The sequence below is a fragment of the Epinephelus lanceolatus genome, chromosome 9, assembly GCF_041903045.1.
Source record: "Epinephelus lanceolatus isolate andai-2023 chromosome 9, ASM4190304v1, whole genome shotgun sequence".
NCBI classification, from domain to species: Eukaryota; Metazoa; Chordata; class Actinopteri; order Perciformes; family Serranidae; genus Epinephelus; species Epinephelus lanceolatus.
Window position 1 is genome coordinate 30,181,881 of NC_135742.1, and position 27,687 is coordinate 30,209,567.

Genomic DNA, 27,687 nt, shown 5'->3' on the forward strand with positions numbered 1-27,687 from the left:
CAGCCAGCAGCTGGTTATCTTAGCGTGGCATCAAGATTGAGCTAGCTTTGCTCTGTCCTTGGGCAACACCGCACCTACCAACACCTACCAAATTCACAAATTAAAACACAATATCTTGTTTACTTTTAGCAGTTAGCCGGATGCTCAAAACCATCGGTGTAGCAAACCAACAAAATGTGCTGGCAGAATTTGTGAAAATTTAGTGTTCAGTATTGTATGTAAACATATTAAACCGGGAAAAAAAAGATGTGGAACAGCAGGAACAAGTTGTGAACACAACAATTGACCTATCACCTTTCAACTTTAAATAAGGAACTTGTTAGCAAACAGTTGCTTATTTACACATCCTGCAGTTATGGAGCAACATTCAACAACATTCATTTGGAGTTAGTGTTAGCTTTGTCTTACATTCCCTATTTTATAGTTTTCATTTTTTGTCTCCTGAGAGAAGTATCTGTCTCCTTAGTTGATAAATGTCACAGATTTATAATAATATCTAGATACTGGATGCCAAGATGGCACCTATTCATTCAAATGGAGTTGCTCGCCTAGTGCATATGCCAAAAAAGTTTCTAGCTTTCTGGCTTATACTGCAGTAGTGTATATGTGCGCAAGTGTTTCCCCCATTGGCTCCGCCTGCAAGTTCCCGCTCCGCTCACAGACTTTAAATTGTGATGACGTGACAAGATTTTTAAAACGCTTTTCTCAGTTTGAATAAAGTTTACAAATATACAACCTCCATGGATCAAAAATTCATAGTAGAAAGAGTCATAATTGACCTTGCTTGCGGTTGCAGTTTTACAACCCTGTCTTTAATAATGGTGGCCTATGGGGAAAATGCTTTTTGTGCTGCAGGGGATGCTTTCACTGCAACACCGCAAGTGGCCGCTGGGAAATATTGGCTGCACAGCTGAGCAGTGTTACTGGGGGCCTGCTAAATGCTCATCGGCTAGTTGTTTGTGACTGTCAGCCATGTGGTGCCATAGATTATAAAGCTGGACGACATGACAGCATCCCAAAAGTGAAGCCAAAATGTCTTAATTGCCCCCTGGTGGCTGGCTGCACACATACACCAAATTCAAAAAAATGAAAGTACACATCAAATTCATTTTTTCCAAAGATGGTTTGTGTCATTTTAGGTCATTCTCATTTCCCTATTGTATGTTCAAGGGTTCATTTGTCTGATAAGTTTGGTTTTAATTAGTTATTTGATGCTATAAAAAGTGGGTCTGACGTCATGATTAACAATGAGTATGCTCGCGAATGGGTCAGATGGGTGTACAGTCTGGATCTCGATAGTGTGGACTCTGGCTCCAAATGATGTCACCAGTTCAAGGTGGCAGTGGCTGTATTCGGGATATTGTGGCTTCGTTTTTGTAGCAGGATGATTTGACTGTGTTTGGTGCTGAGAAGGTAGTGTACTGTGGGTTTTACAAGCTGTTTTGTCAAAAACTGCTCTTAGTGACGTGATGAGAACCGTGAGAGTGAACCAATATATTTATGTTGTGTGCAGCTAAATAATGAGCTGAAACTCACTATAAAGCTCCACAAAACAATGTTGAGATGCAGATTTGGATGATAATTCTTGGTAGGTTCATCAGTATGAACAGCCTTTTTTACATTGTCTTTATTGTGTCAGTTAATACGTTTATTAATATAAAAGTCATTGGACTATTCGGGGTGAAAATCATCATGAAAGGTATGTGCCACAGAGAGGTATGAAAAGTATCCCCTTGTGTATCTTCTCATTAAGCAGAAACAAAAGTAGAAATGCTTTTATTCCCAAGGTGGGAATAAACACAGAGCAATCACAGCTGCAGTTGTACAGCTGATCGGACCAAAGAAGGAACTGCTTGGTGACAAGAGAGCTCAGCACCACAGCGCAGCGCTAGATATCTGAAGTGAATCGCATGAAAGGCATTTGCCTGATTGTTCTTCTTCAGTGCACCGGCTTGAGTAACAGCGAGATAGCCATCTATTATTTTCTTTTACAGCTTTGAGTCAAAGGGAGGGCACTTATTTCCTGTTCTCTACAGTTGGGGTTGCCTCGTGCCTTGTGGTCTGCAAAGTTGACCACAAACTGCATTGCAAATAAACCTTTAGAGACCTTTAAAGTTGGTGTATTAAAGTGAAGATAATGAGCTATAATCGCATTAAAACAGCTATACTTGCAAAAATAGTAGAAATATTTTTATGTTTACTGCAAAGCCGGTGCGTAACTGATTGACAAAACATATTGTTGAGTCATGGAAGTGTGTGCTTGACATAACCCAGCATCATTTGACAATCAGAGCAGAAGCCAGCAGTGGAAAAGCCTGTCATATTGTTGACACAGTCAGGTGACAGATACAGTTAATGGGTTAACAAGCTTAGTGCAGCTGCTACATTCAACACACAATCAGTGATATTGAAGAATAAAGAGCTGATGGTCATCACTTACTTTTAAACTTACATGGTGTCTTACAAAGATCATTTTATGCCCACATTACACATGTTACACGCTCTGACACAGGATTAGTTCTTTGCCTATAGTTACATACGTGTATCATTGTGTGTGTGCGTCTATTAGGGTAGTGATCCCTGTATGGCTTCAGCGCACATGCACACTTTTCAACTCCTCCCCTCTGCCTTCAGCCAGGGTGTGATTAGAGCCAATACAATCTTGGGCAACCTGCACACACACAGAGAGAGAGAGAGAGAGAGAGAGAGAGAAAGAGAAAGAGAAAGAGAGAGAGGGAGAGAGAGAGAGCAAAAGAAAGAGTGGGCAGCCACTCTGGTGCACTCTGGTGGTTCTTGCAACGGCGTCACTGTTGCTTGATCTTCAACAGTCCAACTGTGGCATTGTGGCTCATGCAAGATTCGGCGGAAAACACTGCAAACTAGTCTAATCCCAGCGGACGTATTTAAATGGACACAGCCGGATTTTCTTCTCAAGAACTTTTTTTCACTTTATGTTCATGTTTCCTGGATTTATGAAAGTGCTGCAACTCCGTGAATTAATATTGTTTCAGCTTTGTGGACAGTTTGGATACATCTTTTTGGAGAACATGCTGTCGTTGCCCACACCAGAATAACTTCCACAAACAAGCACGTCTCTGGAAACATGGAAAGCCACCACTGCGTTTTGAACACAAACAAGACTCCCTAGGTGTAAAATGTAAACAGTAACTGCACAGTAAAGAGTAGTTTTAATTTATTGAGTAGATTTATGATGCTTGTAAGAAGTGCAGACTTTTCAGTTTTGTTAACGTTGACGTGAAAAGAAAAACTTTCAGCTTACTGTGAATAATGGATGGCAACCTGAGCACCACAGCATCCTCTGTGATCAACAGGACTGAGCCCTATCATGCAGCAGCGGGACCCTGGAGCCTCATTATACTGGTCATCATCATACTGACCATAGTGTTGGGAAACCTGCTGGTCATCATCGCTATAGCTCGAACGTCACAGCTGCAGACGACCACAAACATTTTCATTATGTCCCTGGCGTGCGCAGACCTCATCATGGGGGTCTTCGTGGTGCCTCTGGGGGCCACTATTGTGGTGACTGGTAACTGGCAGCTCAGTGAAATGTTCTGTGAGTTCTGGACTTCTGTGGATGTCCTGTGTGTGACAGCGAGCATTGAGACGCTCTGTGTCATAGCAGTGGATCGGTATATAGCCATTACCAGGCCCCTCAGATACAAGGTTGTACTCAATAAGTGGCGTGCCAGGGTAATAGTTTGTTTAGTATGGGTTGTGTCCGCTTTAATTTCCTTTGTACCAATCATGAAAGGGTATTGGCGTGATAATGAAGATAAAGCTGCAAAGCTTTGCTACGAGACCCGTACATGCTGTGATTTTGTGACCAACAGGGCCTTCGCTATTATATCTTCTATAGTTTCTTTTTACATTCCACTGCTCATAATGATATTTGTGTATGCAAAAGTCTTTCTAATAGCCACACGGCAGGTTCAGCTCATAGATAAAAATCGCCTGCGATTCCAGAACGAGTTTCCAACAACGCAGATGCAAGTTGGAGTCCACATCAACAATATCCTGCCGACAGCGTGTGCAGGCTCCAGCGGCGTGACACGGAGAAAGAGCACCAAGCGGAGGCCTTCCCGGCTGATGCTCGTCAAAGAGCACAAGGCCCTCAAGACTTTGGGGATCATCATGGGGACCTTCACTGTGTGCTGGCTGCCATTCTTTGTGGCCAACATCATCAATGCATTTGAAAGAGACATTCCTTCAGAGAGGATCTTCCGACTGTTAAACTGGCTGGGTTACATTAACTCCGGTCTCAATCCTATCATCTACTGCAGGAGTCCAGAGTTTCGCACTGCGTTCAAGAGCCTGCTTGGCTGTCCATGGATTTCCACCCTGCGGCTTAATGCTTTCTATAAAGAGCTGCGGACTCGCTGCTCCTGCTTTCTATGGCAGGCTGAGTCGGGCACTGCCGGCTCTTTCCAAAAGTCTTCAACCAGAGGGAAAGAGCGTAACGAGAGTGTGGGCAGCACTCAGGGAAGCAGCAAAAGTGAGGAGGCTTCCTTTGGTCCTCTGCAGTCCAACGGAAGCACACAGTTCAGTGACATATCAGAACCAGAAACCAAATTGTAAGTTCCTTGATCTTATGTTATTCTACCCACACAGTCATTTTTAAAGTATCATGAATGTTTGAAAAATGTCCACTTTCTATAAACACATAAATAGGATACTTCAACCTCCTCAAGTACAAACAGTGAAACCCTAATGGCAGTGAAAATAAATAATTATGGCATCAGGCACCACCACAATATAAAATAATCTACAGCAATGCCACACTCAGTGTTTTAACTTTTCATTTTTTAATTAATAAGATAATTTAATAAAATACATTTTATAGTACTACACTTTCCTTTTGTTTCTCATTAATAGTGCTAACCCTTACATCATGTGAGCAGGTCATTCGTAGAATCAATGTCATGGAGAATCAAACAATTTCCATGACTTCCATGACATGACGAGCAAAGCATCACACAATGACAATAACAAAAACACTGGTGTTCTCATGTGCTCGTTTTAGTTTGACAAACAATAGCTGCCTACAAAATAATAAAAACAAAAAAGGTCTAGAAAACTTTTGTCATGCATGACTTATGCAGAGTGTGCAACAATTTTTAGGGAATATAAAGTTTCAAATATATTTTAAACAAGTTTATTTATTTATCTATTTTTGTTTATATGTTTTGCCTTTTTAAAGGTTTAAAGGTTCACCTCTACATATTTACATATCTTCTTGGTATTGTGCATGTTGCACAAAGACTGTGGATTACATTTTTGACATTTTGAGTTTATTTAAACGCCCGCTGTGCATTTTTTAAAAGTATAAATCCTTATTTGGACATGTTCAAAACATCAGAGTGTTACTATGAGGGCATAGAATAGATTGGGCTAAACAGTGCAGAAATAATAAATAACTTCTAAAGCATTGGTGGCTGTTTGGGGTGTTATGCTATAACAAAAGTAAAAGTGATGCCTAACATTTAGATTTCCCTGCCTAGTTCAATAAACACTTGAGGGCTTTACCTGTATCAGTTACTTCACTGTGTTACTTGCAATCAATCTTCGACTCCATCTGATGTCAGTGTTGTAAAAATATCACTGGTACTTTGAGGTGGGTTTTTGTTTTTAGCACACTAGCTAGTAACAATCAGGAATATCATTAATTAATTTGTATTTTATAGAAATGTTCATACTGTAATTTATTTATTATTCCACTGTCTGAAAATCAGTCCCATAATGACAAAGATAACTGTGAAGTGACTCTGCAGAACCACAAAGCCATTTGATGTTTGAGAACATTTCCAAATATTAGTGTGGCTTTCTGCCTGTCAGAGGGCCTCAGTGTGCCCTGCCCAACACCCCCTGCAGCAGATAAATCTTTATCACATATGCACAAGACTTCCCCCATAACTGGAGAGGCTGTTTACAAGACTGACAGCCAATGAGAACACCCATGCTAACATGGGTTCAATGGGGTTGGTGGATTACACCACTACAAGTTGACAGCGGGCCTTCAACAGATTACAGGAAGATATGTCGTAATAATAAGGAGTTGTGCCATAGCTATAAATATCCTAGAAGGTTTTAAACAAAGTTTTTTTTTAACTATTAAGTAAAGGCTGATTATCTATGATGTAATAATTGTGCCATTTACATGTATTTTACAGTATTTGCTGTATTATTTAATTTTATGATCTTGAATTTAGTAAAAACAATTAATACATTTCAATAATTTTTTTAAGAAGATATTATCAGAAATTCAAAAATTCTACAAAAGTTTACATTTAGTTCCAGAAAAACTTTTTTATTCCAGCAGTACAGTTTTAAAAGCCAGACAAGAAAAAACAATATGTTACTTGATGCAGTGTGATTGTTCAAAATGTAATAACTATTAACTAATCACTGGGTTTGGTTGATGTCGCTAATGATTCATAATTTAAGGCTTTTATTACTGTTTTATTGTAACACAGTGCGACTGCATCTCCTATATATGAATTACCATTAATATACCGTGTACATTTAAAAGTGTTTAAACTTATAATTAAATTTCATCCATTACATTTCAGTAATATTTTTACAAATATAAAATAAGTAGTTCAATTTCAGAACATAAAATTTAAGTTCTCTACTCATAATTCAGTTTTATTTGACAAGTGGCGCAGCCTCTACACTGCAGCCCACGCCTTGCCATGTTACATCCCATGAGTGACCCAGTTTTACGACAGAGGGATGTTTCATTTTAAATATTTGCTCTGCACTCTATACATCATTTTTCTCTTTCCTTTACATGGCAACCGCTCAGTGGAATTTTAAAGACATAATCAATGGGGCTATAAAACTGGAGACATTTAGGAGCATATAAAAGTCTTCCTTAAAAGGAGCCTGGTGTGATCTGTAGTAAATCACCCCAAGGGGAAGGCTCAGCGGACTCACCCTGCGCTTTGAGCAGGATTACAAACGTAAGTGAGACCAGCCGCCAGAGAATGACTCTGACGGGGGCCACGGCTCAGAGACAGGTTTGATGAAGGAATATGACAAACTGTTCCAGGTAGAGTGTGGAGTGCTGAAGTGGTTAGTTATTGCTTTAGAGTGCCCATGCTAGGCTTCAGTCATCCCTGACAACCTCCTATATCTATTTAACTAGCAGCACAAAAGAGCTATTGAGCGGCTTATTTCCTTTAAATCCTGGGACAACATGCAACAGCAGGTTTAGTTAAGCCGGGAGCTGATGTATGACAAGGCTGATAAAAAGCAAGGCCCAGCCACCGACATAAATGGTTACTAGGAAAGAGTGGCTGCACTGCACTGCACAGAATGGCCATTATCACCAGTTACTTTATTTTCATAGAAATACATGCAGGCATATCACTGCGGCCCTTATCAACATCCACAGCAGCCTTCAGCTTCTGTCACGTATGCACCATGTGATATGACAAGTGCAATTTTTCACAGATTCGCTGCCTAACAGCAGCTATAATTCATCTTTCATGATGTTTTTGGTCATCAAAGTGGAAGTGGAGGCAAATGTTGTGCTTTCCACATGACTTTTTCTTTTTGCAGAATAAAATCAGTAAGCACTCCCTTCCTTTATCATATTGCTCTAAAGTGAGACAGGCAGCTGCAGCATTAGTCCTAATATGTGTATTGGTGGTATTTAAGACAAACTCTCCTCATGTGTTTGATAGGCAGTGCTGTGTGTTATGAGCGGAGGGAGTTTGTTAGCACAGTTTATCCATGATTGAGAACACTAAAATTAAGCTAACAGAGAGTGGAATATTTTATTTGAAAGAGCAGCAGCCAACTAGGTTGTGGACTAAATTGAGTTGTGAATGTGGAGCAGAGATGAAGAGTCTTAATAGCTGAGCTTACAGCACAGACACAGGACTAATATTCCTGCAGAGTTACAGCACAGGAGCCTCACAGGCACATGAACGCATGAACCAGGGTCATTATTATGGCTCATACTCTGCAGGAAACGTGTGCTCTGTGCCGGTGCATTACAATTAAAGTATCAAGAGGCACACGTGAGGAAACAACTTGTCAACATGTGAGAACAACAGCTGAACTGAAAGTAGGATTGCAGGGCCATCAAATGCACACTAAAACACTTTCCTCCTTGGAAAAACTGTAGGGTGATAAACATAGGGCTGCCTGACCCTATACTGCAAAGCTTTGATCATTGCCACAGTCATCAACATCCAAATCAGTATCTGAAGGCCCAAAAAATCCAAAATAGCCCATAACTTAAGAGATAGTAATACACCATCATTTATCATGCATCACCATTAGCACAGGTCTGACTCCACCAACAGTCCAACCGTACAGCAACTGGGACCGTTTGACCAAAAGTGACAGGCTTAATGATTCACTAGCAAAATGTTGAAAAAGTCGAGCATCTAGAATAGTTTCGAAATTGACCAGGATGACCCCCGAAAAATCAAGAGGCAGACACACCAAAGGAAACTGGCATATCGCAAATCTACAATGAGCTTGGCAAAGCTGTGTGTAATAGCTTAGACATCTTGCAAAGCATTCTGTTTTCTAGCAATTATGACTAAAAGGGGCATCGCAGAGATTGGGGGAAGTGGGACTGATTACCCAGGGCCCCAACAGGAAGGGGGCCCTCGAAAACCCTGGGATGAAAAGTTTGGTTTTGTTTGCAAGTTTGAATTAGAAGTAGTTCATGTACTAATTAGTAGTAGTAGAAGAAGTAATTTGTGCTCCGGCTTCCTCCCACCGTCCAAAGACATGCAGAATAGGTTAACTGGTGATTCTAAATTGTCCGTAGGTGTGAAAGTGAGCGTGAAAGGTTGTCATGTGTCAGCCCTGCAATAGTCTGGCAACCTGTCCAGGGTGTACCCCGCCTCTTCCCCAGTGTCAGTGGGGATAGGCTCCAGCTCCCTACGACCCCCAACAGGATAAGTGGTTACAGAAAATGAATGAGTAAATAAATTGGTTGTAAGACTGAAACTCTCTGAGGCCCCTTTCACCCCTAAAAGGTGCAAAATGGTTTAGTCCACCCTTGCACCTTTGTCTCTAAACGTAGCTAAAGCCAAGTGAGTGACTACTTATTCTGCTGGAGCACTTACATAAACTGTCATGTCTTTTCCAAAGAAAGGGAAATCAGGGCTCAAAAAATAAAGAAAGGAAAGGGAAAGAAAGCAAACTGACTTTGTTAAAAAAGACAAAAAAGAATCTCAAATCTCTCAATAGCTTGAGAGACACATGAATCAAGAGAGGAAGGGTAGGGGCCCACATAGACTGCCTTCGCATAGGGCCCAGAATTTGCTACTGCACCCTTGATTACTAATGTCACTGTGCGCTGCATGCTTACAAAGTGTGTAACTGTGAAATTATTTTAGGTGCATTGACTGTTTTTAAAGAGTTCATCTTATGTCCTTTGTCTTTCTTTATTCTCCCCCCACGTCCAACTTCCATTAATCGTAGATATTGCTCACTGAAGCTTTGAATACCAAGAACTGGTATTCAGGACAGCCCTAATAAACATCAATAAGTTATCATGTGAAAAGCAGACACCCATGGCACAGGGACAAGAACTCACTGAGGCTGATCCGTCCAGTTTTAGCTCTCAAAGCAGCATCTGATGGATCACAACAAGGAGTGTAATCTCTTTCACTGACCCACTGTTGGAAATAAAATAAAATTTTATGGACTCTTCTCGAGCCATGAAAATAAATAAATATAGTACATGTTTGGAAATATATTCGTATTCTCAACTTGTGAACCTGGTGGGCTAAAAAAAGCATGAATAACCCGATAAAGCACAGGGAGACTGAGATGGAGAATGTCATTTCAAGTATAAATACTGACTCACTAAAGTCACTACAAGCGGCTCATTACTCCAAATGATCATGTAAATACTTCGGACATATTCATGAGAACAAATATAAAAAGACTTTTTGTTTATAATGCTGGCATTTCAGGTTTATAAGTGACGGTGTGTTACTGGAACAAACTGTATCATTAGTCGGCTAAATATGTAGATATAATTGTATTTCCCACACAAGCATGGCGAGTCCTCCCAGAATGCCCCATGCTGTATTAGTGGAAACTTTGTTATTGCAATTTGAGTGTGAAAACATAGCATGCAGTAAATATGGAAGACAAGTTATTTCCAACGCATCATGTAATGTGCAGGGTATGTTGTGTTAAATTTGGAGTGCTGACAGACATTTGCTGCAGAGCCTGTGACTGACAAGCTTTTTACTGCACAGAGCTGCTAATGTGTGGCAGGTTAAAGCTCTCTGTGATTTGAAGGCAGCCCAAATGCTGGTCTAATAAGTTGAGGCACAGCAGAGTGTATCAATCGGTGCACATTAGGGCATCCTGATGTTTTGATGGCATTTTAGGAGCGGCCGGCACGCACTAATGCTTTTTTTCCTGTGCTGCGAACCCAGTCATTCTGAGCTTGTCTCTCTGCACTATGCTAACGGTGCCTCCGACCCAGCCTCACACACCAAGTTCCATAATGTGCATTTAGTTAGCTTAGAGCAAGACCAGGCCTAAGAGAGCATGAAACAGGGAGCAGGATAAAGCAAAACATGGTGGTGGTGACCTGTGGGAAACCTCCAACACTCCCTTTCAAGCATGGCTGATATCAGAAACAATCACACTGCCTCACGGTCTTTAAATGGAGGCATCCGGGAGTTGAGCAAACACATTTTCTTTTCTACCACAGCAGCTGAAATACTCAATACTGTGTCAAGACTTGGTATTACAGTGATGCTATCTTTAACCATGAATGAATGACTGTAACAACTTAAAGGTACACTATGTAGGATTTTTTCTAAAAAAAAAAAAAAGTATGGACCCTACTTTATAAACCTTAAAAAGGAAAAAAGACAAATCAAATGTAGCTGAGTTTGTCACTGGTTCTACACTTAGTTGGCAGGTTGCTGGGTACACACCACTAACACTAGTGCATTTTAATGACACATTTACTTTATATCCTCCTGGAGGCCGCATTTTGTGCAGTTGCTGAATTGTGTTGCATTAGAGAGGTGTTCCTAATATTTACTTAAATTCCAAATTGACTTCTAATTGTATCTGCACATTGTCAGGCAGATTTTAAACTAATACTGCACCACCACAGTGATCATTTGTATATCAATTACTTACTTTGTGTTATGTTGATTTTTTTTAAAGAAAACTGTTTTTCTGGCATACCTCCATGGTGAACGAAGAATCCAAAAAAGAAGTTAATTCTTGATGAATTCAAGTAAATGGGGGCCACATTTAATAACAGCAAAACTATATCAAAATAATTGTTTACAAACTCTAACACAACTTGAGCGGTAAAATTCAAGTCTTATTTATCCAGATGTATGCTTCGTACTTCCCAAACACATGCATTTTCACTAAAATCTATTTATAAACTTCCACGTAAACAGTCTCAGGCACAGGTGAGCAGTGCATGCGTTTGAACTCTGCCTCATTCAATTGATGCATATACAGAAGTTTTCTTCACAAAGTCAAGCTAACACTGGGTGTGCGATTCAGAAATGGTCATTTGGGGTGAAATATTCCTTTAAAGACAGAGACTACATGTCACCGATGATAAGCTTTGCTCCTTTAACTTGGAAGGAGACACCTAAATATGTGTGCGCTATGTCTGTGGTCTGTGATTTAAAATAATGCAACATCTGATGTGCAAATGTGAGATTCAACAGATTGTGTAACACAAAGTTATTGCTGGAGTCTTTTTCCATTAAATCATCCAAATGCATCAATTTAAAATCACTGCAATAGACAAAACACTGCAGCGATTCTTCTCTACATGCTGTAAAAAAGGATTAGATTCCATTAAGCTTTGAAAATTCTCCTAACGCCACTTTGTAAACTGCCCACTGCACATTTTTTTCCTGTATGCATTCACATGTCTGTGAAGCAATAGTTCTAGATAGTTTATGTCTTCCTGTGGAGACATGTACAGGGGAGGTGATAGCATCAGAATTCCTGTCATGTTGGAGAAAGAAAGGTAGAGTTTCACAAAGCATGAAGGGAGGAGGACAACCTTGCAACAACTTTCAGTAATTAGTGAAAAAAAGAAATAAACGGGAAATAACCTGTAAGACAACAAAACGTTGTTGTTGTTGTGTTGGAGCTTTCTTATCTGATAGAAACTGGAATGCTGTAAAGGGTGTGAGCAGCAAAAAGCCAACAAATCACGCTGGAGTACACCGAAAAGGCTGATTTGTTTGTCAGGCCACATCTCACAGGGCTGAACACCATGATATGAGATTTAGAATGAGGCAGCTAGCTGACTTTGAATCAGGTGCTTTTCAGTTGCACAAAAAATAAATCACTTTTATCATCCCACCTCTCAATGTTATCTTAACTTCTTTATCGAAACTTTTATAATAGAGACTAATAAGCACACCTCATCTACTTACACACACTGAGTACATGTTAATAACATGTGAGATTCACTCATGTCTTCTGTCTATTTTCAGCTTCACAGTGGAGGAAAACGATGGTTGAACTGTAAAATGTCAAGCTACTGAAGCAAACTAAGCTCCCCAGCCACTACTGTGACTCCAGCAAAGGCTGAGATCAAACAGCAGTGACAAGGAGCTGAAGAAGAGTACAAACACCGGCCCTGATAAACTTAACCGAATGAAGCTAATACCAAAGAGTGGACTGGATTGACTGTAGAGCAGCAGCTGATTTGGTCTGGACAGGAACACTGTGACCATCTCTGTGGACAGAAGTGCAAGTTGCATTCCACTTAACTTTCAGATGCAGTGTATGTGGCCTGTGGCTTCCAGGATGACAGCATGAACTAATGTTGTACAGTATATTATCTGGTTAAATTATCTAGTGTATTTATGATACACTCAATCTGTAGCAAAGTACAAGAGATGTCTAACTTAATACAAGGTTGTGATTCTGGCAAAGCTGTCTTCACTGTCATGGCACAAAATCAAACTCCTCAGTGTAACTTGAGCTTCACCAAAGAGCTGTGCATTCAAATATTCAACTCCAGTGTCTGTTTTCCATCTTAATTTCTCTCTCTCTCTCTCTACCCACGACACCTGTAGTTACCGGTGGTGATAAACGCGGTTTAAGACTGAAGCTCACCGAGTTGTAAAGGGAAGATAAACAAACTATTGTCATTTTAAGAAGGCAGCCAGGCAATATTGGTCTTATTCCATCATTCTGTGAGCAACCGTGATCTGATTCTACACTGCACACGGCATGAGCCTGCAGACAGCAGGGGAGTGAAAGGAGCTGGTTACCTCAATAATTTGGAGGTGTACAGCCGGTCACCTGCAGCTCTTCATCTAACAGCTCACTGTGGCTGCTCCTGACTTTTCCATCGTTCCCTGCAATATTTCAATCAGATGCCCTGTCAACAAATGCCAAAAACCATTGCTGTCTTGTTTTGTAGACACATTTTTGATAAACAATAGCAGTAAGTGTACGGAGCTAGAACAGCAACAGTAAGTTTTGACATCGAATATGGCAAATAAATATAAATATGGCATTAAAAAAGGAAACATTAGCACTAAAAAAAAGTTTTACTGAGAAATAAAACACAGGCATTTCTCTTGAAAGACCGTGGGTCAAGAAGAGTTATTCTCTCTTTTTAGTACGTGGATTATATGTAAGTTATGCTCCCCTTGCCCCCTACCCTCAAACTCCTCCCCTCCACACCAAAACAGTGACAGAGAATTTGAACTAAAGATTAAAAAAAATACATAAATAAAAAAAATAAAATAAAATAGATTGGAACAAAACTGGCAACATGAAAAAGACATGGAATATTGTCACTGAAAAACAACAACAAAATAAATAAAAAAATGTAATGCCTGTTTTATTTTTCAGTTAGCCTATTTTTTTTACTGCCAATATTTCCTTTTGCAACACCAAATTTCATTTTCAATGCCAAAACCTAGTCCTACTGAGACTATTCCAGCCCCATGTAAGTGCTGATGTCACTGAAACACAATACATTTCCTGTGATTACTTCCTACTAAAAGTCAACACCCAGCCCATAATACTGAAAATATCACCACTGTGTTACCTCATTCGTGATTTAACAGACATTTATTTCAACAAAAACCTCTGAGGTTTGTTTTCTAAGTTAAACCATGGCTTTGGAAAATGTTCTTTCATTTCTGATTGGCTGGCTACAAAAATCTTACATCAGGATGACTCAGACATATTTCTGTCCACAGTTAACCATGAATCACTGTGTGAGGTACATTATTACAAACTGCAGGTGACCATAACACACTTCTGCTACATGCTATGTTAACAGTACACTCCCTCCTTTTGGTAAGTGGCCTAGTATGAGCTCAGTTAACACTCGGAAATGTCCAAGTATAGAAAAATAATGGACTCCGTGGAGGAAACATCTCCTCCACCTCATCCATTACTTTGTTATACTGGGACACCCTGTTGTGCGTTATTACTCACATGACATCATCTGTTGCATTGAGAAATAAAATATTATGAAACTGTGTAACACTGGTTACGTGTGTTCTGTGTGCAAACTCACATCTATGGAGGTAAAGAAAGGCTGTGATAATGTGAATAACACGACAAACAAAGTGTATAATGTTGAAATTTAAACACAGCATTGTAATATTTTACTTTGAAAGCCATCTATGTGGATTAGTATGGGCTGAAATTGCCTCTTGGAAATTCCTAGATGGTCAGGTCATGTGGTATAATTTCACCTATATTCAAGTACTCATACTGAACTGGTTATTTCAAGATCTAAAAAATCAAGTCAAAGTCAAAAAACGTCAACATCCAGTCCATAAAGTGTCAGTAAGGCTGTGTTATGTTCTGTCAGTCACATGATCCACAAGAAAAAATATCAATACTATATATTTGGTAGTACACCACAGTCACTGACATCATCATCATCATAAACTTTCACAAGAGTGGTTCCCAAACCTTGGCGTAAAATGACGTGACCGTCAATATGGGCGTGAACAAGCCAAACAACTTCATCTGTCTTATTTTAAGTAATCCTCCACCCACCGGAAACAACACGACCTCTGGCTACTCTGCCACTGCTTGAGCAGACATCATGTTATGATACAAGAGGAATTCACAAAATCTGTGAGTTTAAAAAAATAAACCAAGAGTCAAATGCAAGACATTTGAAAACAAACTGCAACCAACATTAGCACAGCAAGGTGGGCTGTACCGAAATATCATTCAGCAAGGAGTGGAAACAATTATCCTGTCTGAGGTTAAGGCACAGTTTTATCAGCTGATTCCTGTTACAATGTTTTCCAAGCGCAGAATTAGATTAGAATCAAATCCAACCTTTGAGGGACAGAAGAGAGAAGCTACTTAAGATACAACTGGGGAAATTAGATAAGATATGAAGACAGGGATAAATGCTGAACAGCTGAAAACTTGGTCCATTGTATTAGCTAATTTAATAAGCAAACATTCACCACTGTGCAAATAATATGAAGGCGATGAATCATAGACAAATTATATTCACCCTAACAGGATGGTTAAAAAATAGGTTACATATTTAATTACTTCAGCACTTCAGTAAGAAACTCTCAATTCTAAATGACGCACTAATGAATACCATGTTGCTTAATTTTTAAAGGAATGCGCAACATTTTCTAATATTCATGCCTCAGGCATTTTGGTCATAATCTAGTATTTGATTAAAAGTGTTTAATCTTGGATCTCCTCCAAAGTGTTTTTCTCTCTCTACAGTTGATTGCACATGCAAACGCTTCATATACGCAGTATTCTGCTTTGCAAAACTTCTCTGTCAAGCCTTTCCTGTGTCGACATCTTATCCTGAGCCAGTATCACAGTCACTTTTTTTTTCAGGTCAAGGAGATATTTTCAGGACATGGGACATCTCAGAAGACACCAAACTCAGACCTCAGAGCTCACCAATTAGGAGCCCTTGAATCTAATTAAGTGGATAGCACCTTAATTAGATGAAGTATTGTGGAATCATCCTGCTAACATAGCAGCATGACTGGGGCGCATACTGCTGGATCCCAGCTCACAACCTCTGCCAGGGCATCTCCTTTCTCACTGCTGAAACTGATAACAGCCTCATGATGTGACAGTACAGTAGATATAAGACTTTATTGGTTTATTGGCTCTCAGATGACCACACCGAGTCATAAAATAATGAAGGCTTCATGGGACTCTCTGCTGTTGCCTTTGTACCTGTCTGAGCACATTATTGTTTGACAACAGGGCAAACACAGATAACCTGACATCCCACAGATATTTCAGCTGCAGCCACAATACAGTGTGATGGGAGAAAAAGCATGGCCTGCAATCGACAAAGTGAAAGGTAAATGTTTTGTTCCTACTCCTTCAGAATGAAATAAAAGGCACTGCTCTGTTCTGCACTCAACATACTGTACTGATGTTTAACAATCACACAAGGGAAAACATCCATCACAAAGGCGGCAAATAACACAGAGCACAGTGGACGAAGCAGGCTGAGGAAAACTGTTCCTTTCTTAAATTACTCCTGTTCAGCTAATTGACCAGACTAACTGCCCGGTTTGGCCATCTACTGCCATCTAGTGTAGTGATTTGTGATAACCAGCTTCGCAAAGTGAGTTGCAAAACCTCTTTCATGTAATAGCTGCAGGATGATTACTTTGATTCTGCTTTGCAACAACTGTGAGATTCACTGCTACTTCGTCATCCCTATGAAATGGCTGTTTTTTCAGTCCTTTTCCCCCAAGGAAGGCTCTGTGTCCTAGAGGCCTGCCTAAAAATAATTGCAAAAAAAAAAAAGTCCAGCACCTGTCTCAAGGGCATTTGTTTCAACACTGGGGGAGGACTATATATTAATATTAATTGAGCATTAAACATTTAATTTCTTGCATTCATTTGTTCCTCTTCTGCATCAATTTGTGGTGTAAATATATTTAATTTTGTCAAAATTAAAAGTCCTCTGCTACTTTATTGTTTTTAATGGGGGAGGGATGACAAATGCACCTTCTAAACACTGAGTCCCCCCAAATATCTGCACCTATGCTGATTTTACATACACTAAGTGAATTTGCAACACCCTTGTAAAACTAAGCGATACCTATTGACTCGCTCTCTTAAAGTCATTGGGTCTTCATTAATGTAAGGAGGCCTGCAGGCCCTTTGTAGAGCCACCAGCACAAACCTTAATGAGTGGCAAGGGTCCTCTTTGAACTGATGTGTTGTCGGTGTTAGAGGCTGAAGCTAATACATTTGGGACTTTCACCTAAACTGATCCTTTCATGTCCAGACAGGCTAGTCTATTTGATGAAAGCTAGCTGTGATGGCAAAAGTAAACTCACCAGACCCACAAATTAGGGAGTGATAAACTCATCCATCACCGTTGCCGGGGTGACAGTATCCATATACGTGCTGTAGCCTGGCAACAGTGCCCAAACAAAAGGCTCGCGGGTAGCGGGCTGATTTGCCTGGCTGGGTTCAGGATGAGCCGACCCGGCAGCAGCCCTAATGAAAAAGGGGTCAAGCAAAATGGAGACCCAGGAGGTCATCTGTCTGTGTTTACTAATGCTCACACCGCAGCAGAGAGTCCTGAAACAAGGCTGTGGTCCGCCTTCAAGAAAGACACTCACAAGAGGAGAGTTTACCTGGCAGGGAGAGGTGAGTCCGCGCGTATCATGCCTTGGTTCGTAGCGGTTTCTTTTTCACACCAACGTGTTTAGAGTTTCAGTCGGAAATGAGAGAAGAGGGAGGAGTTTCCCCGCATTTATTTGCATATTGACTGTCAATTAGCGACTCATGATGACGTTTATCTTACCTGTTGTTGGACTGCTGGACTTTGCAAAAATAATGTCACGACAGAGAGCCCCCAGAGAGTGCCTGTACCTCTATGTAGGCCTGCAAAGATCTGTAGTACAGCATGAAAATCATAATGACAACAACTCCCAATTTTCCCCTTTCTTTCAGTTTAAATGATTAATTTATGATGGTCATCCATTTGCAAAGCAGATGATGAACAGCCTGAGGTGTCTGAAGAAAAGCACGTGCAGTTTCATCAACATGCCTCAGTTCTTCCCCACTTAGTGGCTTGCTCGCTGTCATTACTGCTATTACTGCTATACTGCATTACTGTTATTACTACATGTGCAGTTTTCCATACATTTCCACTTCTGTGTTGTAATGCTGGCATCACCACACCAAACTCAAGTTGAAGCTAGTATGGAAACAGATTAAGTTGTCCCCTGCCTTACAAACAATGAATAACTCAAGTTTTTTTTGTTTTGATCTAAGTCTGATACAGATTGTTGTGCACTAAAGCTACTGACAAAATTCTGCGCAGTGTTCAGTATTTTTTAAATATAACCATAATAAGTGTTCAGGCAGCAAGAGGGTTCCTGGTGTGAACCCTGACCTTCTGTGCGGGGTTTGCATGTTCTTCCAGTGTCAGTGTGGGTTTTCTCCCACAGTCCAAAGACAGTCAGGTTAATTGGTGACTCTAAATTGGCCATAGCTGTGAATATGGTTGTCTGTCTCTATGTGTCAGCCCTGTGATTGTCTGGCGACATGTCCAGGGTGTACCCTGCCTCTTTCCCAATGTCAGCTGGGATAGGCTCCAGCTCCCCCGCCATCTCTAACAAGATAATTGGTTATGGAAAATGAAAGTGATGAATGAATATGTGTTCACTTCTCTGTTCTGGTCAGGGTGGAAAAATCCTCTGAAGCACATATAAGCATGTTTAACCTGCTCCTAAAACCTGGCACCTCTCAGCTTTCACAAGTGCATCAATATTAGGCATACACAGTTGTCCAGTAGGCCAGGCTGGACCCTTTGGCGGGACGGTTCTGGCCTGAGAGCCATTTATTTGACACCCCTGACCATGATACGATGCAATAAACCACTGAGACAGTAACTTCTTAAGCACGTTGCCAGTAGAGAATCTGTCCTTACAACACGACCACATTGTTTTAAACTTCTTCCTGATTGTTGCCACTTTTCATTTATAAAACAATGTGTAGGATCCATGCTAAAAAATTATTTGACAGTTTCCCATCTCATATTTCTCAGCAAGTTTTTCTCATCAGGGCTGTTTTTATACATCACAACCTTTGCATCGGAAGTGGTGTACGCCTCTTTCAGGCCTTGTTTTGTGCGTACGCAATGATTATAAATAAGACCCCTGATAACTTCAGATCACATTAACAAAAATGCACAAAAACGCATCTTAATTTTATTTTAGAGTGGACTTTCTGAGAGTTTCAGTCAGGTTTCTCTTGTTTTGACCTTCTTTTTCCTTGATTTTTTGGTGTGAAACAGTGATTTGTTGGCTGAAAAAAAACATTTGCAATAACTGTCTCTTGCAGAATATTACAGCGAGGAAGGAAAAACCTTTGAGCTGTGTCTTGTGAGAAAAATAAAGCAACAGCTAAGCGCTGATCCCACCCTTCGTCCGGAGTATCCATCTTCTCTTGGTCTGACAGAATACATCAGGCGAGCCACAGAGATGACTTTGGGGAGGAGCTGTCAGGCTGTAGTGGAGGATCGGGTAATCTCAGCTCTATATGTACACATTATATCCTGTACCTAATTATCTAATCAATCAGAGCTGTCATTATCTGGAGGCAGTGTGCAGACGGATTTGAAATTATGCAGTCATGGTTTTACATCTAGCTTCATCTAGTACTCAAATACTGTCACATCAGTCATATTAAGAACTCAACCCTGACTGTTGTTGTAGGTGTTAGGTATCCAGACTCCTGGTTTTACCGCTGCTGTGCGTCTTGGTGCTGAACTCCTAAGACACTGCAATGATGTCTGTGCTGCTTGGTGTGGGCCCGTCTACCTCTCCTCTCCTTGCGATGGTAAATGAAACCTCACTTTCTCTTAACAGCATTTAAAATTACAACAACAAAGTGCGTTGGCTTCAAAATGCTGGTGCACATTAGCTTTTGCTCTTGAGACGTAAAGAACATAAGTATTGTGGCTATTGAGCCAAGTGTGGTGATTGCATCTGTATGCACTACTTGTCTTATTACAAGAAAAGTGCACTCAGTGGCATGCAGCTCTCTGCCATGTGTCTGATGGCATATGGGTGGGGAGCAGGGAGTGAAAGGGAGGTTGTGGGTCCAGCGACAGAAGTAGAATGAAAGGGAGGTGATGTATAAATAGCATGGAGACAGACAATCCCAAAACACCAGCAATGTAAAAATGAAAATACAAACACATGAATCAACCAACACTGATGTATCCACCACGTACATTGTCCCAAGCAGAAATTAAATTCCAAACTGAAGCAGTTGTTGGTCCCCTGATGTTCCTACCCGCCGGTTAAGTGCAGAGAGGAGTCAGCTGTCAGTGACTGTTAAAACACAGCTGCAAATAAAATTGTTTTTCGAAAAAATGTGAATCACTGCAACCAGGAGAGGTGCTTGAGCCTGGCAGCGATAATTAACAAGACTGGAAGATGACTCACATGTATGCCACAAATAACATGCATAAATGATTCGCTAACATGGAAAGAAGTTGTATCCATAGTAACATTAATTATTGTAACGAGTAATAAGACATTATTTACATTACAAATGCAGCTCAGGATAGAGGTTAAAGGTCAACATTGTGATTACATCATGGTGTGTAAAGCAGCGTTGATCTTAAGGGGTTTGCACTGCTTTAGTTATCTGTTATAATGGTTCGTCTTGATCCTCTCTGCAGACTCATTGGCAGGTATCTTCCAGGCAGCAGGGATCCAAGATATCCGTGAGTATTATTACTGGGATGACATGCAGCGCTGCGTTTGTTTGGAGAAGCTTCTAGAGGATTTGGAGAAGGCTCCGGAACAAAGCGTTGTTGTTCTGTCGGCGTCTGCCCACTATCCAACTGGAGCAGACCTCTCTCAGAATCAATGGGCTGTAATTACCAAACTCATCATGGTAACTGACGTGTACATTTGTACTTTTTAACAGAGGCTCAAATTGTTTCTGTCAGACAAGTTGCTCTTCGCTCCTCCTCATTTGCTGTCTCCGCGCTGTTTCCACAGAGGCGTAGGCTTTTCCCTTTCCTCTTGCTGCCTACTCAGGCGCTCTGCTATGGAGATTTAGAGCGGGATGCCTGGCCTGTGCGGTACTGTGCATCACAGGGGATGGAGTTTGTCTGTGCTCAGTCGTTCTCCCACTGCTTTGGACTATATGGTGAGACAACCATCTGAAGAATATGGGTTTATGTGTGTGACTATGGCCAAAAACAGCCCATGCTACAAACTACAATCTGTGATGTTAAATCAGCGCAGACCACGGCTGTTCTGCTGCTGTCAATTTGAACTCAATTTTCTTTTCTTTTGTGCAGTTTTCCTCACATACAACAGAAAAGAGCAGCTATGTATTCATGTCTGTCGTACCCATTGTGCGCCAGAAAATACATGCTCATAGTATCTACAGAGTCCTAGTCACGCTTTCTGTTACCTTTCAATTCTGAGCTTTGTATTACAGTAGCATCAGGTAACTCATTGTTCAGATCAGCTTGTTGCCTGTTCCTATGCGACCTGGTGAATATTCCCTCGCCCTCAGCGGAGTGCCATATTTTAGTTTCTAATTCAAAAGTGTCCCTCTTCAACTTCATTATCAGTACCAGAAACATAAGAGAAAGGAAGTAGAACATTTCACTGCTATTGCCGAAACAAAGTGCTACTTCACATCGGACACATCTTCTCATTCTCTTCGCCAGGTGAGGCTGTTGGACACCTCCTGTGCGTCCTGAAGCAGAGCTCCCTCCTGTTATCTGTGCGGTCTCAAGCCGACAAAATAGTCAAGTCGCTGTGGGCCCAGCCACCCGTAGGAGGAGCACATGTTGTCACCACAGTGCTCAGTAACCCTGCCCATCTTGTTGAATGGTGAGTCATGCACCACTCAAATCAATAATCTAGTATTTAAAGAATGTGGCTCAGGCAGCTGGCCACATTGCTACTGTATCAGTAGATGTCCATAACCATGGCTGGTCGCTTCAGGACACTCTGGCAGATATGCAAAGCTTCAAAAAGCACTTATGCTACTAGTGATAAAAATCCTCCAGTTACAAAATGCCACCTTTTGCTCACTGGATCTTTCATGTTTTGCAGCTTTTGAGTTGTATACTTTAGATCTTATTTCCAAATGCTGTCCTTTTTTTCTGTTTCTAAGGCAGGAAGAAGTAAAACACATTGTGGAGAGATGTATGCTGATCAGAGAAGTTTTAGGAGACAGGCTGAGGCTTTTGGGAACTCCAGGTTCCTGGGACCACCTGACTAAACAAGGTGGACTCTACTGTCATACAGGCTTGAATGGTGAGTATGTATGCATAGTTATAAAATATTCATCTTGTTTTTTGCCTGTACAGTTAAAGGCTGTAACCTTAATTAGTGTTCACTGACGCAGTATTCGTGGGAATATTTATTTACAGAACTCTTACTGCCCACTTGATTATTTAAAGGAGCTGCATGTGACGCTCACAACATTAATAACAGCGAACCAATATTTGCTTTGTAAAGACATAGTGGAGTAATGGTGCCCAAACTGAGAATGAAGTCATGCTTCCTTGGCGTGTGTGTGTGTGTGTGTTGTAATTTGAGCTTCTCTGTGGGTTATTGTGGTAGACGTGCCGGCTGTGTGTGCATGTTAGTGTGTGTGAGTCCCTGTGAATGCAGTGTCTATATATAGCAGTTAGGGCTGATATCAGGACGACGTCATCACAGAAGCATAGTAACCACCCTCTGGTTTCTCCCCTAGGAAACAATATTATCTCAGTCAGTATTGTTTTTTTTGTTTTGTTTTGTTTTTTTTCCCCTTTTTTGTGTGCGTAAATGTGTATGTACATGTGTGCGTGTGCATGTGGTAGGATCTATGTGTGTATGTATGTATGTGTGTGTGCGAGTGTGTTGTGATGTCCTGAGAGGGCCAAGAGTTCTCAGCCTCTCAGGACATCACAACATGTACACGTGAGGATATTGATAGTGTTATGGGTGATTGGCTGACAGACAAGAAAAATAAGTCAGATGGTATTCAGGATGTTAAGAAATGAATGAAAGCTGACCAGAAGGACTGAGGTTCTGTTGTGTTAATGAGAGGGGAGGATGCATATTCCAGGGAGATGTAGTCAGTGAGTAAGTTTTTCCAGTGAGCCAGATGTATGGTGTTCCGTGATTTCCAGCTCATGAGGATAGTTTTCTTGGCGATAGTTAGGGCCACAAGGAGAAGTCTATGGTTTGTTCCATCTAGGTTGAATGTTGATAAGTCTCCTAGAAGGCAGAGTGAGGGAGATACTGGGATGCGGCAGCCCATGAAGCGGGATAGTGACTCAGTGACTTCTTTCCAAAAGTGTTTGATGGGTGTGCAGTGCCAGGTGGATTGAATGTAAGTGTCAGGACAGTTTTGTGTGCAGTGTGAGCATATTTCTGATGTGAATCCCATTTTGTACAATTTTTGCCCAGTGTAGTGAGTTCTATGGGGTATCTTATACTGTATGAGTTGTAGGTTAACATTTTTAGTCATGAAATAAATATTTTTACAGATTTGGGTCCAGAAGTCGGCATCAGGAGTAATGGAGAGGTCTTGTTCCCATTTTATTGAAGGTAGAAATATGGTTTTGTCAGATTGTGATATTATCTTATATATTTTGGAGAGAAGGTTTTTTGGGGGGGGGGGATATTTATTAATTCTGAGATCACGGGGGGAAGGCATAGACTAGTGGTTCTAATATTGATTTTTGATTTAACAGATGATTTGAGTTGTAAATATTCCAAAATTGGTTACTCCTGATGCCGTACTCCTGGACCAAGTGGGGAAATGATACCAGGGTGTTAGTATGAAAAATGTGTTTTAGATATGTGATGCCCTTTTCTGCCCATGTGTGAAAGTTGAGTGTTCTTTTGTTGCTCAAGAAGTCAGGATTGTTCCAAATGGGGGTGAAACTGGATGGAGAGAGAGAAGAGTTGGTGATTTTGTGAAATTTCCACCAGGCTGTCAGAGCCGACGCTATTGTTATTGCACTGAAACATAAATGGCGTTTGATCGATTGACTGAGAAATGGAGTATCTGAAATCTGGATGTCTTTACAGAGTGTTTGTTCTATGTCTAGCCAGGTGAGGTCTGAGTGATTAGAGTGTGTCCACTTGTATATATACTGCAGTTGATTTGCCAGGGAGTAATGGTAAAAATGTGGTGCATCTAAGCCGCCTTGTGATTTGGGTTTTTGAAGTGTAGTGTAGTGTAGTGAAGTGTAGTCAGTTTGATCCTTTTATTTTTCCAGTAGAATTTAGTGATTATTGAGTCTAGAGAGTTAAACCAGTGAGAGTAGGGTGAGTTGGAATCATTTAAAAGAGATAATTTATTTTGGGAAGTATTGTCATTTTAATAATTGCTATTCTGCCCAAAATGGATAGTGGTAAATTCATCCAACAGTGGAGATCATCATCTATTGTTTTTAGTAGTGGAGTGAAATTGAGTCCAATCAGCTCTGACAGCCTGGGGGAAACATTGATGCCTAAATATGTAATGTGATCCGTGCATAGAGGAATGGGTGATATATGGGCTGCCGCATCCCATCTGGTGTTTTGCAATGGGAGGACGGAGGATTTATTCCAGTTTATAGAGTAGTCATAGATCTTGGAGAATGATTTGATGAGTTTAATTGTTTCTTGCAGAGATGATTGAGGGTTTTGAAGAAAGAGTAAAATGTCATCTGCATACAAACTAATCTTATGCTGTGTTTGGGGTGTTTGAATTCCTTGGATATGGAGGTTCTGACGGATGGCTGCTGCTAAGGGTTCAATGAAAATGGTAAATAAAGAGGGAGAGAGTGGGCATCCCTGCCTAGTCCCCCTGTGCAGTGTGATGTTAGTCCATTAGTGGTGACGGTGGCTGAAGGTGCAGTGTACAGAATCTTGATCCAGTTAATAAATGATTCCCCAAAGCCAAATGTTTGTAACGTGATGAAGAGAAATTTCCAATTAACCCTGTCAAAAGCTTTTTCTGCATCTAAAGTGGCTATTATGGTATCTTCCTGTTGTAATGATGAATAATGGATTAAATCGAACAGTCTACGTGTATTATTGGATGCCTGTCTGCCTTTGATGAAGCCGGTCTGATCTGGGTGAATTATGTAAGGAGTGACTTTTTCTATCCTGTGAGCGAGAGCTTTACTGATGATTTTTATGTCTACATTGATTAAGGAGATGGGGCGGTAATTTGATGGCAGGGTATGATCTTTATTAGGTTTTGGGAGGAGTGAGATTACGGCTGTGTTCATGTGTACTGGAAATCTTGAATTTTGTTTTATTTCAATTATTGCTTTGATGAAGAGTGGGGCTAAAATGGACCAAAAGTGTTTATAGAACTCAGCAGGGAAGCCATCGGGACCTGGTGCTTTGTTGTTTGGCATGAGGTTGAGGGCAATGGAGAGTTCTTTTTCTGTAATTGGTGAGTCTAATGAGTCTAATTTGGACGTTTAATATTCCTAAAAAATGAATTGATGTCCTCCTGTTTTGGGTCTTTTTCAGATGAGTATAGTTTAGCATAAAAATTTCTAAATATTTTATTTATTTCCTGTGGTGAGTTGGTAGGCTTCCCTGCTGAGTCCTTGATGGTGGAAATTGTTGCTTTTTCTTTGTTTCGTTTAATTTGATTTGCTAAATATTTACCAGTCAGTATTGCTGACATTGTTTGTTTTGTTTATTAAGTTAGCACTGGTGGCTGCTAGCTGCTTACTCAGCTACCTCCATGTTGAGAGCTGTGTGCAAACAATCACGCCCCAGACAAATTCGTATGCTCTGAATGTTGCATACAGCTCCTTTAACAATGCCGTTGATTTTAAATTATAATTGATTCCACAGTGTTTTCCTACTTGAATATTTTTGTTTAAATACTAACAGCAACAACAAAGCCCATGCTATTATCATAAATGCTGATGTGCGTTCACAGTGTTTCTCGTGTATTTTTTTTTTTTTTGTATACTTTAGGTGAGCAGGTAGAATTTCTGTCAAAGAGAAGACACGTGTACCTGCAACCGAGTGGCTGTCTAAATGTGAGTGCAATCAACGGTCTAAACTTGGACTACATTGTCGAGTCCATCCATCTGGCTCTGACCACTTCACCATGACCATGTGGCTTTTGATCAGGCTCTGAAATCAGTGTCAAAGGGGCTTTTCAGCCTGACTGAAACTCTCATTTAGATTGAACCTTTCATGTGTTTTGCAGGCCCAGCTACTGCAAATTATTATTGAATTGCCAGTGACTTTTGACAGAGGTGCAATCATTAGTAATTGTAACAGTGAGCAGGCTGTGATGGTCCTTCAGGTGAGAAGGCATGAATATGGGATGCGATCATGTGTGGTGTGTGCGGTATACAGTAGGTCAGCCATAGGTAAAAGAGTATGACAGCAGCTGAGTGATCTTCTTGTTAGAATTTAGTTAGACTTATGAATTTAAGTGTATATTTATATGTTCACACTTTCGTTTTGGTGCTTATGTTTTTTGTAGTCTACCAAAACCTGGAGAATCTGTGTACGGCTAAAGCCAGCAGCTTGTTAGCTTAGCTCCACCAAAAGTAATGAACTCCACCTACCAGTACTTCTAAAGCTGAAAATTAACGTCATATCTGGTTTGTTTAATTGGCACAAAAACTGAAATGTAATGTCAATTTGTGGTGTTACAGGGATTGGGTGTGGGGGTGTTTCTTGGCAGAGGATAGTGACAAAACCACAAGCTGTTGTAAAGATTTAACAACTTTCTGATGAATGAGTTAAATTCCCAGCTTGAAAAGTGCTGGCAGGCAGATTTTGGTATTCACTGGATGTTCTTTTTTTTCTTTTCTTTTTTTAAAACACATATCTTTTTCTATGTTTATGCCTAGTGTCCACACTACTCCGGCGTTTTCAAACCCCTAAAAACTGAGGCTTTTGAAAACGCTGCTGACAGCATTTAATTTTGAAAACTGGGGAAGAGTGTTAGTCTGGATGAGCAGAAATGGAGACTGTTGACAATGATGACAACAGACACCAACGTTCGCTCCTGATTGGGTCTGTCCTTCCCCAATTCGTCACATCCCCATCTCGAAACCATTTTCTCCAAGGAAAACAAACAACATCAGCTTTGCAATGACTCCCAATCAACGTTTTCCACCGCCTTGACGGCCTTATACTCATGTCTTACTTTAAGTAGTTTCACCTTGTCATGTGTTCAAGCAAAGACATCTGTGGCCTTTCCTTGACCGCAAAGTTGACAATCTTCTTTCTGTTTATACAGGCATGCACATGCCAAGTGTTAACGAGTTAAGTGTCCATGTGTATCCAGGTATGTTAGTATGGACGGAGATTATTTCTGAAATGAGTAAAAACGTGTTAGTGTGGACGTAGTTTCAGACAGAGCCAGGCTAGCTGCTTTCCTCCTTGCCTTATGAACTTAAACTAATGCTAAGTTAAGCTAACAGGCCACTGGCTGCAGCCTCATATTTAATGGACAAATGTTATAATGGTATCAATCTTCTCATCAAACTCACTGCAAGAAAGCGTATCAAGTGTATTTTAATGTCGATCATATAGTGGACGTGTAATGTTATGAATGACTGCGACTCCTTTTATATTCAGTTGAGTTCAGTGAGTTGCTTTAGATGTTGTTCTGATTTTGTAACATCAAAGAAGTTATGGTGTCTCTGTGAAGTTACTATATATACGT

General features: G+C 40.6%; 2 protein-coding genes across 2 annotated transcripts; both read left to right on the top strand.

Annotated features, from left to right (window-relative positions):
• Positions 1-2,705: 2,705 nt before the first annotated feature.
• On the top strand, positions 2,706-14,515 carry adrb3a (adrenoceptor beta 3a). Its single transcript, XM_033618598.2, has 2 exons — positions 2,706-4,595; positions 12,498-14,515. Exons 1-2 carry the CDS (start codon positions 3,289-3,291, stop codon positions 12,523-12,525), a joined length of 1,335 nt encoding a protein of 444 aa, XP_033474489.1. The 5' UTR covers positions 2,706-3,288; the 3' UTR covers positions 12,526-14,515.
• A 2,867-nt stretch (positions 14,516-17,382) lies between these two features.
• got1l1 (glutamic-oxaloacetic transaminase 1 like 1) lies at positions 17,383-26,676 on the top strand. Its single transcript, XM_033618599.2, has 8 exons — positions 17,383-17,652; positions 19,354-19,535; positions 19,728-19,851; positions 20,702-20,919; positions 21,027-21,177; positions 21,710-21,875; positions 22,162-22,304; positions 25,974-26,676. Exons 1-8 carry the CDS (start codon positions 17,478-17,480, stop codon positions 26,111-26,113), a joined length of 1,299 nt encoding a protein of 432 aa, XP_033474490.1. The 5' UTR covers positions 17,383-17,477; the 3' UTR covers positions 26,114-26,676.
• The last annotated feature ends 1,011 nt before the right edge of the window (positions 26,677-27,687 follow it).

What these genes read in the sequence shown, in the direction of transcription:
- adrb3a (XM_033618598.2), top strand. Translation starts at nt 3,289, where the DNA reads ATGGATGGCAACCTGAGCACCACAGCATCCTCTGTGATCAACAGGACT. An exon ending in TCAGAACCAGAAACCAAATT is followed by an intron (nt 4,596 to 12,497) that starts GTAAGTTCCTTG and finishes GTCTATTTTCAG; the next exon opens with CTTCACAGTGGAGGAAAACG.
- got1l1 (XM_033618599.2), top strand. Translation starts at nt 17,478, where the DNA reads ATGAGCCGACCCGGCAGCAGCCCTAATGAAAAAGGGGTCAAGCAAAAT. An exon ending in AGGCTGTAGTGGAGGATCGG is followed by an intron (nt 19,536 to 19,727) that starts GTAATCTCAGCT and finishes CTGTTGTTGTAG; the next exon opens with GTGTTAGGTATCCAGACTCC. An exon ending in CTGTCATACAGGCTTGAATG is followed by an intron (nt 22,305 to 25,973) that starts GTGAGTATGTAT and finishes TGTATACTTTAG; the next exon opens with GTGAGCAGGTAGAATTTCTG.